Source organism: Camelus bactrianus, chromosome 8, assembly GCF_048773025.1.
Source record: "Camelus bactrianus isolate YW-2024 breed Bactrian camel chromosome 8, ASM4877302v1, whole genome shotgun sequence".
NCBI classification, from domain to species: Eukaryota; Metazoa; Chordata; class Mammalia; order Artiodactyla; family Camelidae; genus Camelus; species Camelus bactrianus.
The window spans coordinates 43,833,087-43,861,074 of record NC_133546.1 but is presented as its reverse complement, the minus strand read 5'-3'; the positions used below and the strand labels follow the sequence as shown (position 1 = coordinate 43,861,074).

Sequence of the window (27,988 nt, the reverse complement as noted above, 5' to 3'; positions counted from 1 at the left end):
AATGAGAAAGCAGCATAGAAAATGAGAATTCTCATCTTTGTTTTTATTTTCTTCTACTTTTATAAAACGTTTTAAAACTTTCTTACAAAAGTTTTAACAAGACACATATATAACATGACATATAAGAGATGAGACTAATGTTCCTCTAATACAAAGGCATTACATGGTATTTCAGGTGCTGGAGGGCACCTGGCACATTTATTTATTAGGACCAGACTCCCCAGGGCTAATCACTGCGGTGTTTTCCAACTCGGTATTATTGGTCGTAGGAAGTAATTTGCCTGAATTGCTCTCTTTTTCAGTCTCCTCCCAAGCAGTTGTCAGAGGCTTCCCAAGGGTTTCTGGAAGCGTGAATGTTAGTAATCCACTCACGAAGGCCAAAGACCCAACAACCAACTAGAAAGAATTAAAAATTAATTAAATAAATACACATCAAGGAAGAATTGTACCCTTCAGAGAATTATCATTTCTTAACCTTTTCCAGAGGGCAACAGAATTAAATTGGACAATGACAGCTGTCATTTTGATTCCTCAGCGAGATCTTTTTGGTTACTTACACTGGACTGGGGGTGGTCCTTGAATTCACAGGCTTAATCTGATCACTCATTAACCACTGTGGATCACCTACTCAACAAATCCCAGTTACTGCCTGCATTATTACCCATGCAGGCACTGTCCTAGGAGCTACACAGTGGGGGAAAAAGTCCCTGTCCCATCTTCCCAGACTCTAGAGTCTCGTGGGGAAAACCAGAGCCTTGGGTGGGGACTTGATGGTCAGGAACCATCTTAGTCAATCCTCTCCCTTCCCCAGTAATTGACACGCTATCAGCGTTCGGTAAGTGGTGGGGAATGAATGGATGAATGCATGCATGCACAAATGAACGCTTCAATAAACCAAAACCTACAGAATTTAGGGGAAAACAAAACAGAAGCAGTAGAAACCAATTGCTACTGTGCGGAAGGGAGGTGGGGAACGAGGTAGGGAAGGGTGGTTCCAAGTGATTTTCTATAAAAATTCAGTATTTCTTCACTTTCCAGGTTTTGACACATAAAAGGCAACCTTTTAGACTAGCACCAAGATGTTTGCTTTTAAAAATACAAATCATATTAAAGACTAAGGTCTGCATATCTATTCTCTGTTGATCATTACGAAGATCTTGGGTGGATTTTGGAACTAAATCTCTCTATGGTTTGTAAAAATGCATTTTGTCCTCACATAATTTAAACTCCTTTAGCAAAAAAATACTGCCTAGGAAGAGCCCATAAAAATAAATTAAGGCATGGTTTTTCTGATAAACCTGCATACTTGGTATTTTACTGCCTCTGAGACAGCGCAACTGTGACGTGACGTGAGGCCACATCAGTAACAGGCGTGACCTGGGAGGACAGCTCTTTATTTTGTTTTGCAGAACGCTGATAAGCTAACTCTCAGAAATACACGAGTAAGCCTAGAAGCAGCAGAATTGAAAGAGACATTGCAGAGGACATAGAAACCCCAGAAGAGCCCACTGTCAGGGTCTGAAAAACACTAAGTCTAAACAAGAAACAGAATCAAACGGAAGATGCAAGACAGGACTCAATTTCCCTTTTGAACCTGGTAGTAAGAGCTGTCGGGAACTAAGCAAACTCAGAACCCTGCAGCTCCCTTCTCACTCCAAGCAGAAAACCTGACCTCCCACCGCCCCTGGCCAGCTCCCCCAACCCTGACAAACACCCCAACAACCCCCTCCACCCCACCTCTCTGCCCCCTGGCCAGGAGGAGCCTTTGTGGCCTCTCACCATTAGCAGGCCCCACTCCTTTCTCACGAATTTTTCATCTCTGCCTTTCCATAGGCTAGTTTCCCTTGGTAAAAATAAAAGTTCTTGAGCCTCTTATAATCTCCCTACTCACTCTGCCCAGAACTTGTACTTGCTCCCTGTGTGGCTTAACTTGTCTGCTCCTCAGTTTCCTTATCTGTAAAATGGAAATAATAATAGTACCTGCCCCCAAAGAACTGTTGAAAGGATTAAATTAAATAACATATTTAAGGCATTGAAAACAATGGTGGGCTTATGGTAAGGAGTCAATAAATGTTGGCTGTCTTGTCTACTCCGGTTATTTTTTGAAACAAACAAAAGAGGCCCTGTGCCTCAGCCCGCACCCACTCTGGCCCCGAGCGCCCCCTCCTCTCCACCGCTGTCACCGCTCTGCAGCATGGCCCACTCCCACCGCCCACAGAAGCTGCTCATCTCCAGTCACAGATTCCCAGCTGCCAAACCAGAGGGATGCTTTCCTGTTCTACTCTTTCTTAGTAATTGTCCTGTCATCCCTTCCTCACCTCCTCTCCTCCTCTGGGTTCCTGGTCACCTCCCCATTTCCTTGGCTGCTGCGTCTCAGTCTCCATCCCAGACCCCTCTTTCCATCAGACTGGAAATGCCACTGTTCCCGGGGTTTTGCTCTTCTGTCTCCCTCACTCTCCCCTAACCTCTTCATAAGCTGACTCGCAAATCGGCACCTCCAGTGTCCCCTGAGCCCCAGACCTGTAAAGGCATCTGCCTCCTGGACTCTCCCCTGGCTGTCACGCAGGCACCTCATACTCATCTTGCACAATTCGAGTGCACTTTTCTCTCCAGCCCCAGAACAGCCCTTGCATCCCTCCAGCTGCCCCCTCTACTGCCCCCAACTTGCCACAGGTCCTGTGGATACGACTGTGTCTTCCATCCTGTCCTCTTGAGCCCACCTTTAGTCTGAATGTTCTTCTATTCTGATCTCCTTTGAAACCCCTGCCCCTCCTTCCACCCTTATCTTCTGACTCCCACAACCCATCCTGGGTATTAGCAATAATGCTTGCACACAAACTCAGACTAGCCCTGTTCCGTTTCCCCTCTAAGTTTTAGCTTTTCTTTTCCTTCTGCCTGAAATTCCCTTCTCTCCTTCTCCACCTGACTGACTCTCCACATGACTGGCCCCTCCAGACACAGATTAAACGCTCCTCCTCCAGGAAATCTCCTCTCTGGCCCTAGCTTGGGTTGGTCACCCTCTCCTATAACCCCATAAACCCCGTATATCCCTACGGCAGCCCTCTTCTCTGGGGCCTCTGCCTTCCCCACCAGACTGGACCTCTCTCAGGACAAAGCCCGTTTCTTTCACCTCTGCACCTTAGCACCTAGCACGGAGGCAACTTCAAAGTCAGCACTCAGTAAACCTTTGCCATATGAGTTGATGAATACAAAGATGTTGTGAATTAGGTGTCCACTTTTTTTCTTAGATTATTAGAAAATAATGGCTGATAATAAAAGCCTCAGAACGAGTGATTTTCATGTGCTGTTTTTCAAAAGAGAAAATATAAACTTTTATTCTAGATTAGTGTTTCTACTCCTCAAAATGAAAATACTGGCTCCCCAGGCTTAATAAATAAGCTTAATGAGAAGTTTGTTTTTTACTCATTAAGAATAACAAGCAACATTTGTTGTATCCAAAGGATGCACATTCACAGAATTCTTTTGCAAATATACACAAGACCCCACTGACACAGGTTGTCCTGGGGAAGGCGGACCAGGGTCAGGGTGGAAAAGGAACTTATTTCTCTGCATCTCCTTTAGCTCTTTGTTTAACCTATGCAGAAGGCATGGCATCTAGGTCTGAACCCAAACTCTGTCACTTTTAAGGTGCTGTGTTAACCTTGCGGGAATAATTACCTTCTATCCATCAGTCTCTACATCCATAAAATGGGGATAGCAAATACAGTACCTGCAGACTCTGATGACTAATTTTTGTAAAGTACTTAAAATAGAGCTGTAATTTTAGTGATTTTGTAGCAGTTTGCTTTTATAGATTTATCTATCTTCTTCTGGGTGGAAGCTTCTTTTTAAAAAATGTTTTCCATTTTTATGGAACGCACAAAGAAGATGCTTCAGGAAAAGTCCATGCCCTAAAAAGATTGGTGGACTCTCCAAAACCCCTTCCTATGCAGGCAAGACCCCACCCCGACCTCCAATTAAATGAACTTGACTAAGTGGTTGTTACTGGGACATGAGAGATCCACACTGAGCCAGTGATTCCCAAAGAGCAGACGCACACCACCTGGGTGTGCAAGGTGATTTTTGTTAGGTAATCTCAAACAATTTGTTTTATTGTGAAATTTTGTTCGTGAATTTTAGGAAAACCTATAACTAGTATAACACCCACCATTTCACTGTTATTATTGATTGGGGCAAAGCTAAATTTTTTAAGCCAGCCTATTTGATTTAAAATATTAAGTAAATTATAACATGAATGGCCCACAAGGTGAGAGAAACACTTTGCTGGACCCAGTTGTGGGGACACAAAATCCCCTATCCTGCAAAAGTTCAATAGTTTAACTGGGGGACAAAGACATCCATGCCCTTAATACAGCCAGACTGTGGTGGCAGGCTGTGGAAAGGGTACACACGGATGCTATGAGATCTGGGAGAGGAAAAGGTGGGTCACTGGACATGGGTGGCTTCCTTGAAGAAGTGGGGTTTGCTCTGCATCTTAAAAGATATGTGGGGGCTGCCTCACTAAACACCTGTAATGTTTGGCCTCCTGTTAGTCTAGTCGTCCGGCAGCGGCAGTGCGGGAGGGCCAACTGGGAGTGAGGCAAGTGGGGCCAGTTCTGGTCTCGCCTCGCCAGCTGTGTAAGTCATGGCCACTAAAGCCAGAAAATCCTGGCAAGGCCGCCGTTCTCCACAAAGCCTGGGAAGACCCTGTGAGAGGAACTTCACGGAAACACTGGGAAGGAATCGCTGCCTTAGCTCATGTGACGGTTCTGGGAGCCCTTCAAGGCTCTAACCCAGGTGAGATCAAGCTTCTGAGGCAGTCTGAGTCCTAACAATTCTTGGATTTATCTCTTAAAAAGAAAAAAAGAAAAAGGTCTATATCTGTCTTGTTTATCTGACTATCTATCTACCTACCTGTCATAAAATGTAAGTAATAAAAAGCATAAAATAAATGCACAGTTTAAGAAATAATTATAAAGCAAACACATCATGGTCTTGATCACCCACAACAAACACAGCTTGCACCCCAGAAGCCTCCCCCTCCCTCCACCACAGGAGAAGGTCCTGGGTTAGTCACTTGGCCTATCCATTTTCCTGGTTTTAACATCACTTTCATGGCTATAGAACGTTTGTATAAAACTGTTGCCATTCTCTTTAAAAAAAAAAAAGATATATGGAAGTTTGACTAGGGGATGGGGGTGGTGGGAGGTGGGGGAGAAGCATTCTGTGTAGAGGGAGGTGCAGGCAGAGGAGGGGAGGGGCAGGCAATGAGCAAGAACAGGGTGGGGGAAACAGAACACAGAACAGAATAGGGAAGATGGGCAGGGGTCAATCTGGAGAGGACGAAGAGTATCAGGCAGAGTTGGGGTTTGTTCTGAAGGCGAGGGGCAGCTGGATTGGAGCTGTGGTTCGACAAACTACTCTGCTGCGGTGGGGATGGGGGTGGCAGGGAGTGCAGGAGAGGACCCAGGAGGCTGAGGGTGACGAGGAATTGAACAGAAAGCAGGCAAGCTAGGACACTTTTGAGAGCTGAGAGGATTTGGTGTCATGGACTGGGAGGAGACTGGGGGAATATAAAGTGATACTAAAGTGTCAGGCTGGAGGCCACAGACTCCCACCCCAGAGTGGAGCAAAGAAGCGAACGTTTGTCACCAGCCAGCTGGGTTGGGGAGCAGGGAACTTGTAAGAAGCCCATGGGGCTAGCGGAAGCATGGGCCTGCCGTTTGGGAGAGAAGTCAAAACTCAGGAGAGGTTTTCCATGAAGGGATTGGGAAAGATGGCCAGGATGGTCTTGGAGAGTGAGTGTCTTTAAGAGGCATTTAGAAGAAAAAAGAGGAGCACTGGAGGAGACTGAGAGGACACCACCTAGGGAGAGCCACGGCCAAGAAGTTCAGGGGAAGGAACCTGGGGGAGGCGAGAGAGGCTAGCACACGAGGGCTCTCCCCTAAGTCACTGCAGCACCTCAGGCCACCTCTCACATCCCACACCATCCCCTCCTCCCTGCCCCCGAGCTTTCTGGTCTCCCATCTTCCTCCTGACCAGAGGGTCGTACAAAACCAGGTGTGTAGCTGTGCTCCGTGTGATCTCCCAACCTCTCAGCCCATCCACAAGGGAATCTGCAAACTGGACAGAACCACTCTCACTCTTCATAACCAGGAAAACAGCTCACACTACCAGAGCCAGGAGGACACATACAGGCAGCCTTGCCCGTGAAGAGCCTCTCAAGTTTCAGAGAAGCTGAAAACCACAGATCCCTAAATCTCTCCATCAGGCACCACCGGATCCTTCCAGAAGGAGCAGCCCCCAGAACTGGCCTGGACCGGTGGGAACACAGAGGCAAGGGCTAGGCGCAGGAGGTAGCCTGTGGATCCAGATTTGGGTGGAGGATCAAGGGAGAGTTCAATTAATTAGCAGCTCATGGGGGTAGAGAGGGAGAGCACGATCAACGAACAAGAAAACCACAACCACCCCCCTACTTACCAACCAGTGAGCTATTAATAAGGTTTCTACAAACCTCCAGAACTGAATTACAAATTGGCTTCCAGTAAATAAAAATACAGACAGCAGTTGCTCTGCCCCTCTGCTATCTCGGTAAAGTTCTATAAACTGATGAGTACCTGGGGCGTAAAGATCCAAAAGCTGGAGAGATAAATGCAGAATGGGGCCACGATGCTTCCCAAACGGCCCACCATGCTGCCGCTCCCCACAGCCAGTGACCTGGAAACACGAAGCGCGGTGGTGAGACAGCAGCAAGAACAGAAGACAAGCAGGGCACAGATGATGCAGAGGGTGAGGCAACAGCTGCCCAGAGCTTCTGTCCACCCTCCCAGCAGAGGATAAATAATAACACTTAAGTCGGCTTAATATACTTGGAAATAATTTTAATTTTTCAAGAATCGTTCGTGATTTATATTTGAACTCTGTGAAACAGCGGTGTATACAAGCATGCAGATAATTCAAGACAAGACAAAAAAAGGGTAAACCAATCCTCATCATGAGGTCCTTACATATACTGATTCAGTCTAATATTGAGGATAGCATCTTGTTTTCTAGGGCAGGGGTTTATTCGCGCTATGGAATGGGGATTTGGGAAACTAAAAGATTTCTATCTATGGAACATTCTGTTTCAATTTTTTAAAGTCAAGCAATATTTTAGTAAGTTTCCCTTTGAAAGTTATCTAAAGAAATCTTATATAATGTCTAGCAGGAAGCAAAGAAAGTGCTTTTCATGTGAATAAGTATCTCTTATTAAGCCAAGGAGAGAGATGCCAGGAGAAACCAAACCGGCCAAACGCCTTGATCTCAGATGTCTAGCCTCCACAACTGTGAGAAAGGACACTTCTGCCATTTGAGGCCCCCAGTCTGTGGTGTTCTGTTGTGGCGGCCCTAATAAACTAATGCAGCTGACATCAGGACATCAAGAGATACGTCCTGAGAAAACTAGCCCTGAGTCATATGGAGAGTCAGTGTAAGTCAACTGCATCTGAGGTTTAAATGGTTGTAGGATAAGAGAGTGTTATTTCGAAACAACCTCTCTAATATCCTTGCTAATGACATACAGACAAAACCTCAGATTCATCATGTAACCTTCCCATATCTTGGAGCTCCAGTAACTTCTACGGAAAGAAAGCATTTATACTCAAAGGTCAAATAAAATGAAATTGCACATAAGTGAAAGATAACAAGAAAACAACAGAAAAATAAGTAACTCCTACCTTACAATGGTTGGATACAGCTCTGCTGTATAAAGGTAAACAAGGCCAATCGCTGCCCCTATGGAAAATTTCCCAGCCATAGTTGCCACCACAAACCAAACATGGTAATCCTGAAAATATATATATTAGCAAAATAGACCATCATTTAGTCATCAAGTAATATTTTTAAAAGAAAAACAGAAAACCCTTAAAATTACTACTTAAAACTTTCTAATTCTCCGGTATTTTTCAGAACAATGAAGAGTTTTATTTTTGTTTGAGTGTATTTTGTAAACTCTATTCATGGTCCACAAAAGTTTTCCCTCTTTATGAAATGTAGAGGAAAGTTCTACTGTGCTTCCCCCAAGCCTCGGAGATTTCAAATTACCAAATAAGAAAAGCCATTTGGGAAGAGACGCTTTGGAATGAGGCCTGCCCAGATGGTGCGTTTTTGCTGTTGTTCCTGACATGTTTCACTTCCAGGGGCCCCAAAGACCTCCCGTACTCCACCTTTTCTCTCCTCCCCCGTCTACCAGCTGGAGGTTGAGACTCTGGGGACTTTGGTTCCCTGTGTTAAGGATGGCAGCACCTCTGTCGACCTGAGACCCTGAATGACTCCATGGAGCCAAACACTCCCTCATCCCTTTCATAGCCACCAGTGAGGTACAACACATCGAACTTCCTAGGAGCAATAAATAAATATCTATAATGTGAAGTCACTGAGATTTGGGGATGCCTCTATTAAAGGAGCCAGTGTCACCTTGTCACCTTAATTACTATCGTAGATAATATTTGTTAAATGAATTAATGGGACTTTAAAAAAAAAAAAACTTGTATTATGTTGCCACTACCATTTGGAGAGAAATTTTATTAAAGAAGAGAAATTTGTAGTGAAGGGTTAGTGTTCTATTTCTAGAAATCTCCATCAGCCACTGTCCTGTCTTCCCCATCACTGCTGGGGCTTAACTGCTGTAGAACTTGAGGGTTCCAGGATTCCCCTAAATCTGCACCAGCTCAAAGATAGCTTCCATCGATTCAACTAAAATAACTGCAAGACACTTGAAAACAAACAAAAAAGGTGTGGATGAAGCTCCCTTGAACTGGCAGAGACCTCCTTGTCTTAAGTAGTTTTAACTGATATGCATCAATTGTATATATCAATCACTTGGAAATTTCAATCCATAAAACATTTGATGCACCAACCCCGATAATTAAGTGAAGCATTACTGTAAAAGGAAATCACTGGTTAGCTTAAATTTTAAACAATATGCAAAACTTAAAATGCCTTGATCTAGATGTTGAGATACTACTGCTTAAGAACGATATAATCACTGGAGAAAATTATATAAAATATTTTAAAGTATCATTATAGTGACCATATTTTCTAAATTCAGAATGAAAATACAGGTTCTAAGAACATTTTGGGGGGAAAAAAGAGGGGCACTTCTGGGTGCAAGAGGTATTCTAGGGGATGGAGTTTGCCAAAATATAGAAATATGAACGTCGTTTCAGTAGTTTATGGCAGTGTTTCTCACTGAGAAATTGCATTTTTAAAAACAAGCTCCTTGGGGGATTTATGCATGTTAGAAATTGGAAACTACTAATCTATCACAGTGAAAAACAAGACTATTTAAATTGGAACAATCCTGAACATAAGACTCATTATATCTTTCAGCTGTCTCCATGGCTCCCTGCCTCCTTCAGGTTTCTGATCACACTTCTCTGAACACACCATCCTCACTCACCTTAGATAAAATAAAACAGTACACCTGTGTGTTCCCCTCCATACACAGTCATTTTCCATCCCTCATCCTATTTTGTTTTTCTTCATTATACTCAGAGAAACTTGACTTACTGCATGTCTTCAGCACCTAGAAAAGAATCTGGCACATACTAGGTGCTGGATAGTTCTTTAACGAATAAATAAAGGTTTAAAATGACAGTAATTGCTGGAAGGTGTAATCTACTCTCCTCGCTCAAGATTATCCTGTTTGGAGAGGGGAGGGTACAGCTCAGTGGAAGAGTGCATGCCTAGCACACATGAGGTCCTGGGTTCAATCCCCAGTACCTCCATTAAAATAAATAAATAAATAAATAGTCACTATATGCAGATGACAATATCATATATAGAAAATCCTAAAGGCTCCACACAAAAGCTACTAGAGCTGATTAAAGAATTTGGCAAGGTAGCAGGATACAAGATTAGCATACAGAAATCGGTTGTTTCTTTACACTAACAATGAAATATCAGAAAAGGAATGACTATACTTCAATTAAAAAAAAATAATAAATAAATAAACCCAATTACCTTCCCTGTCCCAAAGAAAGATTATCATGTTTACAAAATACAACACTGGCCATCTCTGGGAAATGGGATTATGGGCACTTTTTTTCACATTTCTTTTTTCCTTAAATTTTCTACAGCAAACTTGTTCTACTTATATAACAGAGAAAGAATAACTTTCTTTAAGAAAATATATTTTAAATATCTTGTATATACTCTATCCATATGTCTGAATTCATCTTCATACTTCATGTAATAAGCTAAAAATGCTCCCAACAAACTACCACAGTATAACTAACCATTGCCTAAATTTAAAACATAAAATAACTCACCTTGGGGATCACCATCATCACAGCACTGGCCACGGCACTTGAGATAAGGGAGAAAATCAGAATGCTTCTTCTCCCTACACGGTCCATCCCGAAGCACACAAAGATGTAGGCAGGAATCTCCACTAATCCTGTCATGGAGCAAAATGACGCATCTCGATAAGTCATAGTGTCCAGATGAACAAGGGGGCCCTGCCTTCTAAGCCCCCTACTCAAAAGGAACGGTCAGCCCTCTCCCTGCTTCCAGGGGCTTCTAAGAACTATCCACCAACTGCCTGTGAGGCAGCAAGCTCTACCAGTTTTAAACTCACTAGAGTGGGGAGGATGACTGCTGTGACGTGCACTAATGCTCACATAATCCACCTAGCATTTATCACCTGTCCTCGGGATCTTATCCCCACAGGCGGGAGCTCCCCAGGACACAGCGCACACAGCACTGGAGGATGACCAGTTGAGTGAGTAAATACGTAAGCTAACAGACAACACTGATCATTTCTGACCTTTGGCTTCTCCTGCGTGGCAGAACTATGGGGAAATTCTTGTACCGATAACTTTAAACTTAGAAACTAAAGTAGGAAAGTTTAGGGTCGACTAGGTACGAAACTGATGATAACTGCTTGGTAGATTTTAAACCTGAAAAATCTAACATGAATCTCCCACAGAACGGGGACTTTGTCTTGGATCTCTTTTTATTCCCTCCCTCAGAACAAAAAATAAAGAGCTGAATCCAAAAGTCTGTAACTGACTTAAATGCCCTTCCATGGAAGAACCAAAGTTTAAATCTTAGAACTAGAAGAAAAAAAAGCTTTACATCTTACCAGCCAGAATGCAACAGGGAGCAAGCAAAAAGATCTCAGCAAAACTGAGTGAACCCAACAACAGCCTTTGAGGAACTGTCCCTGTTCACCAGCCTGGATCTTCCACGCAATTCAAAAGTCAGTTTTCTCATCTCTCTGCAGCTCACCTAACCTCAGGATACTACCCAACCCTGCCTTTTAGGGCTGATATGCATTTGCCCATTCAACTACAGAATGTTACAAGCACCTTACGAGGCAGGTCTGGGCCTACATGTCTCCTACAGCCTTGGGAACATATCACAGGGGGTGGATATGCACTTTCTGGGAGAACAGTCTTAGCACTACATCAGAAATTAAACTCAGGTGCAGCTGCTCAGAAAAACAATGGCTGGGCAGAGGCCAAAAAAAAAAAAAAAAAAAAAAACCATTCTGAGCCCCGCTGGAGAGACAGTCTCCCTCCCTCTCATGAATGTTAAAAATAAACAACTCCAGAGAAAATGCCTCCCTTTCTTTCACAGCCCCTTTGTAAGAGCCAAGCCTGCGGGCCAGCACAGTAAGTACATCCATTACTCTACTCTTTTTTTTTTTTTTTAAGAGTTTATCAAGCACTTTTCAGGATCAAATAAAACAATGATTCTCATGGGAGTAGGTCTGGATTATTAGCCCCACTTTGCAACTAAATTAAGTGATTTGAGCCAAATGAGTAGTGACAGCTCAGGCACCAGGCACGTGAGGTCCTTGGGAGCCTCTTTCTTGCAACCTCTCTCCCTCATGTCTGATTCTCTCCACGTCTGACTCAGGGCTCCTCTCCACAACACTGTGTGCACGGCCACCAACCCGACCGCCTCCTGGAATCTACCAAAGCTGTGCAGCAACGGTGAAACAGCTGAAGAGACAGTTTAAGGTATATTCTACCCTGATTTTCCTTGAGCTGTTGGCTTCAGATACTGATACTATGTCTAACTTCTGATTTGACTCTGGGATAGAAAAGGTGCAAGCAATGAGGCCCAACCCTTCTGGGACTAGGACCATGTGCCATTATTTCCTTCCCTTTGTAAAGTGTATCTCTCCAATCACTCAGACCCCATTCCGCTCCCCATTCTACGTAACCCCAAAGGCAGGTCTTGAGGCTACTGAAGACTTTATCACCTGCAAGCAGCAAAACCTGCGCTGAAATTCCCACCAGCCCCAAACCATCTCAAGAAATGAAAAGTTGGTCAAAAATTTCACAGGACAGAAGTGTTGACTAGAAGCACCTATCAGCTAGAGGACTGCTGGCAAGGGTAGTGACATGAAAAATCAGACACAGCAGAGACTATAAAACCATGCTATTTGTCTTGGAAACATTTTTATATTATATGATGAGAACACCCAGTTTCCTGAGAATTTATATCTCCATCAAAATTAAGAAGCTATATCATAAAGATCTAAAACAGCAGTATTCCTGAGCTCCCCCATGCCACACATCCTCCCTTGATTCTCCTGGAATTTGCTGCTCTGTTCTAGGAATAGTGCATCATTTCTCAAATGGACACATAGAACAGGTTTGAAGTCAATATGGGCTCTTTTTACAAACTTGTTGGTCTGCCCAAAAAAAAAGTAAAGTTTTTTTTTTCTTAAAATGACTTCTCTCATAATTCCTGCTGAGCTATAATAAACAAAAACAGACATGACATTAGTGCACTTTAATGAGAAGGGGTGATATCTACATATAAAAAATGTAAAGCAAACTTTTCTAGGGATAATATCAAATACAGCCTACATGGAAATAACCAGGAGTTAAGACTAGCTGGACAAATGGAGATTTCTGATAATTCTCTCACATTTGGTATGAATTTGAAGTCACACCTCAATTGATCACAGCAGTATCTGAAGCTATCTTAACCTGCTACTGAACTGAAAGAAGCATAAATTATAGTTGCACGTATTTAGGTTACTTTACTGACTGAAATTCCTGAATTAAGGACATCTGAAGGTAGAAAGATACCAGAAGATCTCTGAGACATGTTAAATTTTAAAAGGAATGCAACCGGCAAAGAAGAAGATGTAGTGAATAATCTCACTTATCTTAAAATATAAAATGTTTATCTGCACAAATATGTGGAGATGAATTAAAAGGGATGTGAAAGGGTACAAGCCAAATGTTACAGGGTTACCTCTGAACGACAGTTCTGAGGTGCTGCTGAGCTTAAGGAAGGAAGCGAACAAGGAGAGGCAGAAAGGGAAGGAGGGACTCAAGTCTTCTGACTGTCTGCATTTTTTTTTTTTAAGTAAACATATGCATGTGTGATACTAAAAGAGGCCACAAAATATAGTTGGCAGTATTGTTCCCAGTACAAAAAAAGACAAAAACACACTCAAAGGGGGAGGGTATAGCGCAGTGATTGAGCACATACTTAACATGCACAAGGTCCTGGGTTCAATCCCCAGTACCTCCTCCAAAAACAAAATAAATAAACCTATTTACCCCCAAAAAATAAATTGAATAAATAAATAAACTTTAAAGGGGGTGAGGGTCTAGCTCAGTGGTAAAGTGCGTGCTTAGCATGTGCGAGGTCCTGGGTTCAAGCTCTATTAACACACACACACACACACACACACACACACACACACACACTCAAAACTTCACAGAGATGTCACTTCATTCACTGCACTTAAATATAACTTAACCACTTACCCATGAGGAAGAGATTTAAATATTCATTGCCTCCCAAATTAACAGAATTCAAGGAAAAGCAGTAGAACCCCAAACACCCTGTGAACCAAGTCAGCCAAACAGTAAGTGTCCTTGTTCCAATATTGCAGTCATAAAACAGATCTGATAGGCTGTGCTTCTCAACTTCAGAGGGCTTGTTGCCAGCAGGACCATGGCAACTCAGTGATGAAAGTTCTGACAGTTTACAGGATCTCGTCTTATTCCACTTGGCCATCGTGTTAATTACTTTTTGTGCTTCTTCATATTTTCCCTCTGAGAGAAGCCAAAAAGGTGTCTCTGGGAGCATCCAACAGCACAGGACAAAGGGGACAGTCACTGTGGAGAGGATTATTTGATAGATCCACCAGGTCCTGACAAAGTAGCCTGTCAAAGCCACCATCATGGTTCCAAATGCAAAAAAGGAATGCAAGTGAATGGACACCCATGTCCGGGACTTCATGCCAACAAATTCTGTCACATAGACAAACACCACCACAAGATAGCCACTTGCAGCCTGCAAAACAAAGCAGAGACTGTGGTCCAGGTTAAAGGTCACACATATAACTACTAAGGAATCTGATCTCTCTGCAAATCACATACAGACAAGAAAAAATAACAAAGCTTTGTTTTCTGAAGCCTGTATCACATTTACACAGTGGAGTTTAATCTGATCCGTCCTTCTTCTTTAAGTGGGTCTTTTCATCTTCCCACACTTTGTCCACCCCAAAGGTAAAACTTGAGTGGTTACGCATGATATAAATGTTACACACTGCCTTTCGCTTCATTTAAATATTCCTTTACAGTGTGAATTTATTTCTCAGTTCCATGCAAATGTCTGTATCAATTTATCTACGTAGAGGAGAGCCTTATTATTAAATCCTAAGTTTTAAATAAGGGACAAAAAAATTTTGCTAACTTTGGTAGCTAGTGAGAACTTATGGTAACTAGTGAGAGAAAAAAAGGCTTGATTAAAGCTCTATTTTAACAGGCAACAAAGAAAAAAACAGACAAATTGGACTTCATGGAAATTAAAAACGTCTGTGAATCAAAGAACACTATCACCAGAGTGAAAAGGCAATTTACGGAATGAGATATATGCAAATCATATATCTGATAAGAAATTAACATCCAGAATATATAGAGAACTTCTAAAACTCAATAAAATAGACCCTTAAAGGACATTCGGTCCTATCCAAAGCATCTGTAAATCACTTGGTCCACACCAAACGGTCCTTGAAATTTGGTCCTATCCAAAACATCCATAAGCATATTTGGCCCATGCCAAATGGTTCTGGACAGGACCAGATGTCAAGTACCTTTTTTTTCATAAATTTATTTATTTATTTAAGTGGAGGTACTAGGGATTGAACCCAGGACCTTGCGCATGCTAGGCATGCACTCTACCCCTGAGCTGTACCCTCCCTGCTCAAGTACCTTTTGGCATGGACCAAACTTCTTATGGATGTTTCAAACAGGACCAAACATCTGCTAACCAAATAACTGAATTCAAAAATAGGCAAAGGACTTGGATTTCTCCAAAGAAAATACACAAATGGTCAACAAGCACACAAAAAGATGCTCAGCATTACTAATCATTAGGGAAGTGCAAAACAAGATCACAATGAGATACCACCTCATGGCCATTAAGATGGCTAGAATCAAAAAAGAAGGAGGAGGAGGAAGAGGAGGAGGAGGAGGGGAAGGGGAAGAAGAAGAAGAAGGAGAAGGGGAAGGAGAAGGGGAAGAAGGAGAAGAAGAGGAAGAAGGAGAGGAAGAGGAAGAGGAAGGAGAAGGAGAAGAAAAAAAAAAATAACAAATGTTGGTGAGGATGTGAAGAGATCAGAACACCTAGCACCGTTGGTAGGAATGTAAGATGGTAGAGCCACTATGGAAAAAAGTATGGAAATTCCTCAAAAAATTAAAAATGTAATTACCATATGATCCAACAATCCCATTTTGGGAATATATGCAAAAGAATTTAAAGGGAGATCTCAAAGAAATATTTTCATACCCATGTTCATAATAGCATTATTCACAGTAGCTATAAAATGGAAGCAACCCAAGCATCCATCAACAAATGAATAAATAAGCAAAATGTGGTATGTACATACAATGGAATACTACTTAGCCTTAAAAAGGGATATTCTGACATATGCTACAACATGACTGAACTTTGAGGACATTATACCAAGTGAAAAAGACAAATACTGTGTGATTCCATTTATATGAGGTATCTAGAATAGTCAAATTGACAGACAGAAAGTAGAATGGTGGTTGCTAGGGGTTGGAGGGAAGAGGGAATGGGGAGTTATTTTTTAATGAGTACAGAGTTGCAGATTTGCAAGATGAAAAGAGTTCTTAGAGATGGATGGTGGTGATGGTTGCACAATATGAATATACTTAATATCACCAAACTATATATACTTAAAAATAGTTAAGATGGAAAATATTGTTATGTGTACTTTACCACAATAAAAAATGTGGGAAAAAACTATATTTTGAAAATGGGCCTATCTTTAATTTAACAAAATTTAAATTATATTAGCAATATGTGATCATTCATGGAATAAACAAAGAATGACTCAAATGATGGATTTTTTTGTGGAGGGGGATAGTGGGGAAATGATTAGAATTTTTCTTACAAAATTATTTCACATTTGACTTTTATAAAACAAATCATAAGCTAATTTTTGTAAAATCATTCTAGAGGGCCACTGATTTCCCCAAAGGTCTCTCTTAATCCTTCGATATTTGAATCATACTCTTTTGTATGAATCATACTCATCTTGTCCTTATCCCTGTGGATGTTAATTTCTTCGAAAAGTTAACTGATCTATCTCTGCCAGATCCCAGTTTGTCAAGGGATCTGCATAGGATTCAGGCAGTTTTACCCCCATTGCTTTCAAAGACTTTTTTGTAATCAGGCATCTTTTGTAAGATCTGCAATTTCACTTTGCATCAGAGTCAGAAAGAGGCTGGCCTACTAGTGGTAAGCAGGGAGGGGCTTGGTGGGGACTATTGTATTAGTGGTCAGTTTCATATTTTGTGGCAATAGCTTTCATTTCCCCACAAAACCCTGTAATTGCAACACTCAGATAATGAACCCTGATAATGAGGACTCCTATGTCCAAGAATCCAGTTGTCTGGTAAATGTTAGTTGCTATTAGAACAAAGAAAGAAAGATTATACTTCAAATACTACAAATTTCCCCATTAAGGAAAGCTATAACATGAGTCCCCAAAATGTTTTTTTCAATGCCAATTCTTTCTGAGTCCACACCGACTTCCTACTGGTTACTTCTGTCACTGGGTGCAGACAGTCCATACACAACTGCCTAAATAATTCCAGAAAACTCTTTGACTCCATTCACACCTGTCACCTCCACTGATAACACTCAGTTCCTCACATCTACTCTGACCCCACTGCCGACAAAGCAGCTAGAATGACCACTTCACCCCTGAATCCACTGAACCCCTTCCATGGATTCCAACTGCCTTCAGGAAACCAGGCAAACTCCTTATCATCCTACAAGGCCCTGCCTAATCATCTCCCTCTTCTTCATCAACGTATTTCACCTCCTCTCTGTTCTCCTGGCATCTGGACCTTCAATTCTTTCTCATCTCAGGGCCTTCTCACTTGCTGCTCCCTCAACCTAGAAGGGTCTTCTCTTACCTAAGCCTCAGACTAAAAAGTCCCTGACTCTCCAGACTCCCCACCCCACCCCCAACCACAGGACCCCACCACTGTCAGTCCTCCACCATTAATACTGAAGGTATTTTTGAAGATGGCCTGTCAATGTCTTGCCTTGGGTTATGGAAACAGCCTGGTCTGGTAGCATTACACTCTGTGGGCAGATCAATAAATGTGCTGAGTAAATGAATCTGCCCACGTCTTCCCTACTCAGAATTGTATCAAAAATACATTTCCCCAAAAAAACAAATGAAAGAGAAAATTCAGGCCACATTTTACAAATGTATTCTACGGGTGGCTATTTCATTTTCTTGGCTCTGGAAGTCAACTCATGATATTCTGAAAGACCAAAGTAGATATTTTTTAATTAGCCTATTAAGTCTTCCCAAAGAGGGCTCTGCCCTCTCTCAATATCTGTCTATGCCTCTGTTGAACCTGTGTGAGCCACCATTCCCAGAAGGTCTCTGATCAGATCTCACTCTGCATTTCCCCTTATTCTGTCTTCGATGGAGACAGAACTGCTGGTTGTTATCTTTTGTATTAAAAACTCTCTACATTCCTAAATATATGTACACTTTTTTTTTAAGATGCAACACCTTCAGTTCTCCTAAATTTTTTTTTAAGTGCATCCTTCTATCCTTCGCCATCTGTGTGGCTTCCAAGGAAACTTTTCCAGCCATCAATGAAGACTCCAAAACAGAACACACCACTTTGCCCTCTGAGGGGTTCAGTGACCTCCTCTTCTGCGACTGAAGTCTTTGACTTCTCTCCAGACCTAATTGTCCATTCTGGTGAGAGGGGATGCACGCCCTGCTCTGCACGTTCAGCAAGATCACAAGCTCTTCCTGAAGATAAAACTTCCCTCTGTTATCCTTGACCAGTGACCTCCAAACAGAATCACTGCTCCTGTTGTTTGGTGGTTTAGAATCTGTCTGGAAACCTCACTCAGTGTGCAAACAGCTCCCTCACTCGCTGGTCCACTTCCAGTAACAGTCATCATTGTAAGGAGCACCTAGGCCGTGCCAGGTACTGAGCTGCGGATGCTTACCTGAATCTCACTGAACCCTGGTAACAACCTGGTGAAGCAGGTATTATTTTCTACAGTTTACAGATCAGAAATTAAGGTTCAAAGAGGATAACAATGTGTTTGCCCAAGATCACATAGCTGAGAAGCCAATATCAGACCGAGCTGGGATTCAAACTCATGCCCTTTCCCCTCCACTCCCCTGTTCCCCATAACAAAAAGGCCTGATGCCTTCTTGTTTTCCTTCTTCCAGCACATTATGCAAATGACTTTCTTAACAATGTACCTTAAAGGCTTTTCGGCTCATGCATACAAGGCCTGACTAGACTGGTATAATTGCTCCGAAGTAAAATAATTCACAACCATTATTTGTAATGGTTACAAATAATGACTTTTTTTCCTTCTTTCTTTCCCCTATGCCTTCCTCTCTCCCTCTCGTTCTCCGTCTCTTCACTCTCTTTTGCTTCATTGTACTGGTTAGACTCTCCAGTACAATGCTAAGAAGTGGTGTTTCACAGATCTTTACTGTTAGTTGATTGTGGAATATGGATCATGTGTCGGGCATAGAGTCAAAGTTTCTGCCTAGTAAGCAACAATTTTTCATTTTAATGAATTCTATTCTAAGCATAGGTCACTAATATTCTACAGAAAGACTCCTGCAGCGGAGGATTCGAAATGAGCAAGACTAAGAGAGTTAAGGTTTAATATAAACGTACTGCAGTAGAATTAAAGAGGTTAAAAAGCAACAAGGACAACAACCCAACTCACAATAGCAAGAAGAAAGCGTGTGATCATGAAGCTGTAATAATCAAATGTGAATGCCGCTGCTACGCCAAACAAAAATATACCGATGCTTGTGGACCACAAGACAAGTCGTCTTCCTGCCCTGAAAAACAAGAATCACACAGTGGAAGGAGCAAGGCATGACTGCAACAGTTTAAACATCCACATTAATTCATGAAAGATGAGTATTACCTATATTTTCAATAGTTTATGTTTGTTGTTATTCATTCATTTATTTAGAGCAAATCATGAGTTAACACATGATTTCTTCAAGAGGCCAGTTTTTTAGCAGACAGGCCTCTACTGGAGCTGCTAATACACACATGATCACTCTGGGTGGTCCCCAGAGGACCTCCTCACTGGATCTGGAGGCAGGGGAGGGAGGACTTGTCCTTTCCCTGCCAGGACCTGCTCTCTGACTGTTGGACTGTCTTCCCTGTCAGGCTGGCTCTGCCCACCAAGGGTGAGGCAGCTCTTACTAAGCCCCTCTAAAAACAGAAGTCTTGCTACACTCTGCTCCTAGAAGAAGTTGCCTTATATTTACTTGCCCTATATTTTCATAATTGGGAAGAGCATTTCTTTGTCTAAAAAGCAAACAAATATAACAATTATATGCCTGCAGATTTTTAAAAATTGATGTATAATTCACATGCCATAAAATCCAACCTTTTAAAGTATGCAATTCAGTGGCTCTTAGTGTATTCACAGAGTTCACCATCTAGTTCCAAGACATTGTCATCACTCCAGAAAGAAACTCTGCACCCAGGAGCCATCATTCTTCTCCCTTTGTTCCCTCTAGCCCCTGACAGCCACTAATCTACTTTCTATCTCCATAGAGTTCCCTATTCTGGACATTCTATACAAACGGAGTCGCACAATATAGGACCTGGCTTATTTTACTAAGCATTACGTTTTCAAGGTTCATCCATGTTGTAGTATGTATCAGTACTTCATTCCTTTTTAAGACTAAGTAACATTCCATTGCATGGTTATACTAGAATTTGTTTATCTATTCACTAGTTGATAGACATTTCCACTTTTTTGTCTATTATGAATAATGTTGCCATGAGCATTTGTGAACAAGACTTTGTGTAAAGGTATGTTTTCAATTCCCTTGGATATATACCTAAGAGTGGACTTGCTGGCTCAGATGCTAATTTTATTTATTTTTTGAGGAACTGCCAAACTGCTTTCCAAGGTGGCTGCCCCCATTTTACAATCCCACCCATTCCTCCACATCCTTGACAACACTTGTTATTGTCCATCTTCTTGACTATGCATTCCAGTGAGTGCACAGGGGTATCTCCCTAAGTACTGATGTACACTTCCCTAATGATTAATGATGTTAAGCATTTTTATATGTGCTTATTGGCCATTTGTATACATTCTTTGGCAAAATATCTATCCAAATCATTTGCCCGTTTTCAAACCGGGTTATTTGTCTTCTTATTGTTGAGTTATGAGTTATTTATATAATCTAGATACTAGACTGTCATTACATACATGATTTGCAAATATTTTCTCCCTGTGAGATGTCCCTGACAGATCATTTTAAGGCAAAAGAATACAGTTCTGAGATTCCAACCAACAGGCTTGCTCAGTGCAGAAGAGGATATGCAAGCAAACTGGAAACAGTCATCTTCATGGCTTCAACCCTCTTTGCTCCCACATGCACCAGTAGGGATTGTTGGCCCTAAACATGAATGTTCCCCAATCTTATTTGAGCCTGAATGCCATTTAAAACTATTTTTCATCCATCCCTGATCAACCCCCTCTACCACCCACAAAGTCTTCACTCTCAGCAGATGAGCAGCCCTCTCCTGCAGAGAACAGAGACCATCAAAGAGAAAGCCCCACAACTTCCTGCTCCGCCCACCTGCCAGCACCACTTACATCTGCCTTCAGCCTTCTCTTCTTCCCTCCTCTCCAGGGACACACACTCTTTTCTCTCCAAATACCATTTTGCAAGCTTTGTATTGGATCATGTCTCTTCCCACTTCCTCTGAGGCCTTATTCTACCAATTACTTCTTTTCCCTCTCCTCTGACTCCTCCTCTTCAGTTCAAGTCTCTTCTAGCCAAAGACAAGAAGGTTCTCTGGACCCCTCACTCCTGTAGCCACCTTGCATCTTACATTTCCTCCCCTGACAGACTCACCAGAAGGGAGTATCAACCTCCTCAACCCCTGTTTTCTTCCTCTCCCCACCAGCAACCTAACTTCCACACTCCCCAGGAAGACAGTTATGAAGCAGAAGATTCTTAAACATTGAAACATAACTTCAGTCACCAAATAATCACTAGACTTCACTTTTGCTCCAATTTCATTATTCGAATACCACCTCCTGGAGGGGATATGGGTGGTGGGGGGAAGACCTGGGTACTCCACCCTTTGGGCTTCCATAGTCTTTGCCTCCATTGCTTTCACTTCTACTATGGCCCTGGACACAGCAAAGTCCTATAATTTTTCTTTGTATGTGTTTGTTGGCCCCATTAGACTGGCACACCCTGAGGGCAGGGATTTCTGACCTAAGCAGTTGTCTCCAGGTTCCCAGTGCCTAGCACAGGCCTATAAAATTCACAACCGTGGAGACCAAAGAAGTAAGTTCATCTCTGTGCTTTAGGACAGGTACTCAAAGCATGGTCCATGCCCATACAGAGATGAACTTTGCTTTATTTTAAGAGTTACATATTCATTGTAATGTGTATTTTTAAAAAATATATGACTGGCATATCACACAATTTCATGGGTATCATTGCTTAGGACCAGTCTATACCTCTTAAAAAACAAGTCTATTTAAAGGAAAAAAAAATCAAATAACATTGAGTGGTCATATGTCCAAGGCACTTTTTCTATATTAATTTTATAATAACCTTCTGAGGAGAGTGCTATTATTTTCATTGCCAGCTTACAAACAAGATTTTGAAACATAGGTTAGGCAATTCACCTAGGGTCCACCAATCACAAATGGCAGAACACAGGTAGCTTGTCTTCAGAACCCAACCCCTTGACAGTATGTTATTTTGTGTCCCTAAATAACAGACCAGCAACGAAGTATGTATTTAGAGAGGTATGAAGATGACTAAAGTTTTTAACTTAATTTCCTGTCCCCTAAGAAAATCACACAGGGAAATGAACCCTACACTGATGCAGTAATCCTAAATAGTCCATTTTACCTGTCAGAAAGGTAGCCGAAGATCACTGCTCCCAGCAGGACTCCAAACATAAATATGGGCTGGATCAGCCTTCCAAACCATTCCCGGTTACACACCAGATCCCACTCAGTCACCACGGTGCTTTGCCACTTGCTCTTGTCATAGATGTAGCCATCCAGGCAAGGAAAGCTACTCTTATGGCCGTTATAATCATAATTCAAACTCGACTTGTCATCCCTTCGGAACCTGCGGCAGTTTGTGAGCTCCCAGACCTCACCGTTCTGTAGCTGCACTATGATGTGATCTTCCCGGCCTATGGAAAATCGGGTCCAGATGTCCTCCAGCATCCAGCCAGAGATATCGTGGAAAAGAACCTGACTCACGTTGCCAGGGGGCCTGCAGGTATGCTGGGGGGACACTGACAAGAACACAGAAGCCAAGTAGTGGATACCACAAGAGATGTTCTGGAAGGCACATATGAAATAGAGGAATATCTGGTATCTGCAAAGAGGAAAAAAGGAAGTTATTTCTGGTCTATGGGCTAAAAAAGGACTTAAGCAAATATGAAAAAAAAATCACGCTGGGAAGATCTTGAGCATTCTTTCAATTCAAACTTACTTCCCTCTTACAAGGATAACTTCCTGGGGCAGGGGGTGGGGGGAGTCCTAGCTCCTTAGGCATCTAGCATTGTAACATATCATTTTCTCCCTTATAACGATTGTTGCCATCAGGTGTCCCCCAAGCTAAGGTCCCTTAAGAACAACAGACTTAGAGATACAACATATCACTGTGCCCACAGCTGGAGAGAAACACTAACGGAAAAAGAACGATACAGACACAATAGACAGAAAACCCAGAGAAAAGAAAAAGCAAAGATGATCAGAACTCCCAGGAAATAGACCAATGCCACCTGGGTGACAGGTGAAATAAATTACTTTCAGCCCTAGATTTATATCATTCTATATAATGAAGTTTAACTGGTGTTATCCCACTGTGGCTGAGTATGGACTCTGGAGCCAGCCTGCCAAGGTTTGACTCTTGTCTCTGGTTACTTAGCTCCTGGGTCTTTGGGCAAGATCTTGCCCTTTCAGGGCCTCAACTTCCTCATATGAAAAATGGGTTGTTGTGGGATTGTAAAGAGTTAATACATGTAAAGCACGATGACACACTGTAGGTGCATGTAAGTGTTAGCTGTTATGGTGTTCAAAAGGTGAAGTCAAAGAAGAAGAGCCTAAAAGGTTCATGTACTGGGGAAAAAAAACACACTACCTATATTCACTGGGGGAAAAAAATACTACCTATATCCATAGATGTAAGTCAGTGACAAGGCTCCACAGTCCAACTCTGAAATTTTTAACCATCTCTCTCTTTATCCCAAGGTAACTCAGAGATCCGGGTTCTTAGATCCCCAACACAGATGCCTGAATCTCAGTTTCCTCAATTCCCTCTGACAGGGAGCTTCAGTTACGAAGTTTTTGTAACTTCAATAGAGCTTCAGGACAAGTCTTGGAAAGGTTTTTTAATTCTTCTTAGTGTCCCACTTTTCTTTCTTAAAGGTGATCAAGATAGTGCTTCCCCATCTTAAAAATGACTAATGAGAAATTAGAGATAATTAGGGTTTTCTGCATAACACTTTCACTAGGTTTCCTTGAGACTAAATAATAATACACTGTAACCTCCCTTTGTATTTATTAACAATAGAGAGATCAATTAGAGCAAATGCCAGAAAAAATATGGAGTACCGTATTATGGTCACACTGTTTTCACCTTTTGCTGTAAGCACTGACTGGTTACCCTTTTCCTTCCTATAAGCAGCTTTCACAGTCTACACTTCCCATCAGATGAGGACTCAGGTAACAGTAACAGCCATGATTTACTGAGAACTTACTGAATGATAAGACTTTTCCATACATTATTGTGGCTGGCTAAGGATTGTCTCCCAAAATCCTTTCTCCCAACATGGTAAGCCACATCTGACTATGTGAGTGAGGACAAAGGGAGCAGCAGACCCAGGTGCAGAGAGGAACCCCCAGGCTGTGGATGATGGAGCTGCCTCACCCACTTGGGTCCCTGGATGATCACATGGAACAGAACCTGCCGGGAACAGTTACCAGAGAGGAAAAAACTTCTAGCTGAGGGATCTCTTTGTTACAGCAACTTAGGCAAACACCAACTAATGCAAGTACCTTAGTTAATCCCTAAAATACATGGGGAAAGAATGGTATTAATAACTACTACCTCTTAGGATTACTGTGAGGATGAAATGAGAGGCTGCACGTGGAGTCCTTATAATAAACATTTGTAGTACTATTATTACCCTCATTTTACAGATAGAGAAGTGAGAAGTAAAATGCTCAAGACCATACAGTTAATACTTGATAAGCCAGGGTTGGAACTGTGACATCCATCCCCAGAGCTGATCTTGTAAATCCCATGCTATTCTGCTTCAAGACCTAGCAAGGACCTGGCCGGGTCCCATGGTTGTGCTCAGGAGAGCATCACGGTTGAGAGCATGGGCTGTGGGGGCCAATGGACATCCAATTCTGCTCTGCTACTAACAGGTTTGTGATTTAGGCACAAGCCATGTTTTCTCCTGCATAAAATGAGAGTGACCCACCAATCTTACGGGGCTGCAGTGAAGATTAAAGAGGGTAGCATGTACAAAGAACATGTGACAGAGCCAGGCATAACTCAGCATTCAATAATGCATGTAGCAGGAGGAAGCAGGGGAGAGCTGGGGCTTCCTGCCCCTCTGCCTGCTCAACAGCTTCCTTTTTGTGGACACTGGGAATCACAGCCAACATTTGTGCAACTTTTACGTTGGAGAACAGCACCACATCATCTCCTCACCACAGGCCTGGGAGGGAGCTAAGGCATGGATGATTATAATTCTCACTTTGCAGCTAGGAAACTGAGACACAGTACTCCCAGGGTCAACTAGAGGTACGTGACAGACCAAGATTCAGACTGAGCTCCAAATCTCTGATCCGCATGTTGTATGGCCGCTCACTTCCTCTCATCCCAAAACGTTCTGGGTCAGACAGAGGAGTATTTCTCCATAAGTGAGTGAATGAGTGAATGAGTGAATGAGTGAATGAATGAATGAACGAATGAATATATTTTAAATTTTTAAAAGCAATTTGGCAAATGAAAAGAGAGTGACAACTGCACAAAGGTTTAAACTTAGATCCCACCTTGCGGGAGCTGTGGGTCCTTGAGCCCATGAGTCTCAGTGTCCCAATCATTAAAATAAGGATTCACCCCCTTTGCAAGATTCCGAGGGCATCAAATGAAGAACTGTGTAGCTGGCACATATTAGGTTTCTATAAACGGCAACAAAGTCTGACCAACTGTTGTTCCCGGGGCAATTCAATACCTGCCAGGCACTGAGGGAGACTCTACCCTCTGGGCAATGAAAGAGGAGCCCGTTTGGCGGATTAGAGAAACGAGCCGCCAAGAACAGGCACTCCTCTACTCGTGTGACCTGGCCTCTTCAGCCCGGCCACCTCACTCCGGCTGCCGCAGAGGGTGCACCCCACGTTCCACCTGCCAGGGGGCCGGCGAGCCGGGAGAGCCCCGCACCCACCACTCCCGAAGCTAGCCCCAGCGCCCCCAGTCTCGCTCTGGGGAGGTCCCACCGCCAGAGTTCTAGAGGGCAAGCCCAGCCTGGGGCAGGAGTTTGGATGCAGGCCTCTCGATTTCTCTGAGAAAGGAGAGTGGGTGGAGATGATTTCCGAACACGAGCGCAGCGCGAGTACCCCGCCGCAACGGAAAGAAACAGACCCCACCGGAGCCTCCATCCACGTGATGCCCGCTCCCCTGGCACCGTCCTCCCCCCGCCCCCACCTCCTACCTGCCGAAGTGCCCCACGCGGTCAAAAATCATCTCCAAGTTGCGGGACCCCATGGTGCCGCCGTGCGCTGCGCTGCGAAGCGGGACGCGTTGGGCTAGTCTAGCGCTGGGGGCTGCGGGCACAGCGCCCCGCCCCGCCCCGCCCCGCCCCGCCCCGCCCAGCGCGGAGGGCGCCGCGGCAGCCGCGAACCACCCGGCCCCCCCTCGCCTGCTCGCCGCCCTCCCGCCGCGCCTCCGGCCCGCCCTGGCTTCTGCGTCCTCCGCGCGTCATAGTGCTCGAGTCGCGCGCGGAGCTAGCTTCTGTTCCCCTCTCTTCGCTTCCAGCTAATCGCCGCCGCCGCGGCCTCTTCCCCGGCACGCTGGGGTCCCGGAGCCCGCGGTCGCGGAGCCCGCGGTCGCACGGTGCGCCCACCGCCAGCTCCGCCACTTCCCGCGCCCTCCCCGCCGCCACTTTAGAGCCTTGACACTCACCGCGTCCGTTTTGGTCGCCGCCCTAGAGGGAAGCGCCAGCGCCTGGGAAAGTTTGTCACCCGACAGCCCAAGGCGGGAAAGCGGAGGCCTGGGTTGCGTCGGAACCGTGCGCCTGACATCCATGGCTCTCAAACTTTCGTGCATCTATCCCAGCACTTGTCTGGGCTCCACTCTAAGGCACAAATACCGCTTTTTCAGAGAAGTCCAACGGTTCGAGGGCCAGGACAGGGATCTACTAGAGCAGAGCAGAAGGAATGGATTCTGATGACTGAGAAGTGGCAGGATCTTGCAGGGCTGTGTGAAAGATTTTATGTTAACCAAAGGGCAAACGGAACGTCCTGGGTAGACTTAAACAGAATAATGAAAACAACAAACTTGTACTTGAAGAGGATTCAAAAAAGAGAGGAAAGCCCATCTTCCAAAGTACTTCCCTCACCTACTTATCACAGAGCCTGAAATAACATCATTTAGAATTCACTTATTTTTGCTATGCATAATCCTCTCTAGGTATTTTCTTTTGAAATGCAAATACTCCTGGAATGATAAATCCATTAAGTAATAAACAATATGGAGTGGATTTGCTAAATAGGTAGATTCCTGCTAACTTAGACTTAAGGTGGGAAATGCTGGGGAGGTACAGCGATGTGGGGAGGAAGGAGAGTGAGGGTAGTTTTGCCAAGAGCTGACCCTAGGAGGAAAGATGGGAGCCACAGAGGCCGGTCAAGACCCTATATTGCTTCAAAGCACCAAAGGGAGAGTTACCTGGAAAAGATATGGAGAAATTTGAACTTATATTTGCTATTTTAATTACACCAAATAGAAATGGCACAACATAGATAGAATGGACCAGTTCCCTGAAAGACTAAAACTGCCAACATCCACTCAAGAAAAAAAGATAACAAGGAATAGCCCTGTCTCTATTAAAGAAATTGAATGTGTAGTTAAAAATTTTCCCACAAAGAAAATCCAAAGCCCAAACATTTAAGGAAGAAATAAAACTGATACACATACACTTCAAGGAAACGGAAGACTAGGGAATACCTCCCAACTCATTCTGAGAACCAGAATTACCCTGATACCAGAACCAGTCAAAGAGTTAAGAAAACTACAGACCAATATATCTCATGAATATAGACATAAAAATTTCTTGACAAAATTTTAGCAAATTGAATATATCTTCATACAAAAAGGACAATACATCATGACTAAGTAAGGTTT

General features: G+C 43.2%; 1 protein-coding gene across 2 annotated transcripts; it reads right to left on the bottom strand.

Annotated features, from left to right (window-relative positions):
• Positions 1 to 22: 22 nt before the first annotated feature.
• On the bottom strand, positions 23 to 26,446 carry SLC22A16 (solute carrier family 22 member 16). 2 transcript variants are annotated; one of them, XM_074368485.1, is made up of 8 exons: positions 26,301 to 26,446; positions 22,469 to 22,948; positions 19,282 to 19,399; positions 13,782 to 14,313; positions 10,311 to 10,438; positions 7,716 to 7,825; positions 6,618 to 6,717; positions 23 to 396 (listed from the first exon to the last, which is right to left on the bottom strand). In XM_074368485.1, the coding sequence occupies exons 1-8, from the start codon at positions 26,351 to 26,353 to the stop codon at positions 199 to 201; spliced, it is 1,719 nt and encodes a 572-aa protein (XP_074224586.1). In that variant the 5' UTR covers positions 26,354 to 26,446; the 3' UTR covers positions 23 to 198. The 2 variants fall into 2 exon arrangements, with proteins under 2 accessions (XP_074224586.1, XP_074224587.1); XM_074368486.1 differs by lacking the exon at positions 6,618 to 6,717 and having other exon boundaries at positions 230 to 396.
• Between the last annotated feature and the right edge of the window lie 1,542 nt (positions 26,447 to 27,988).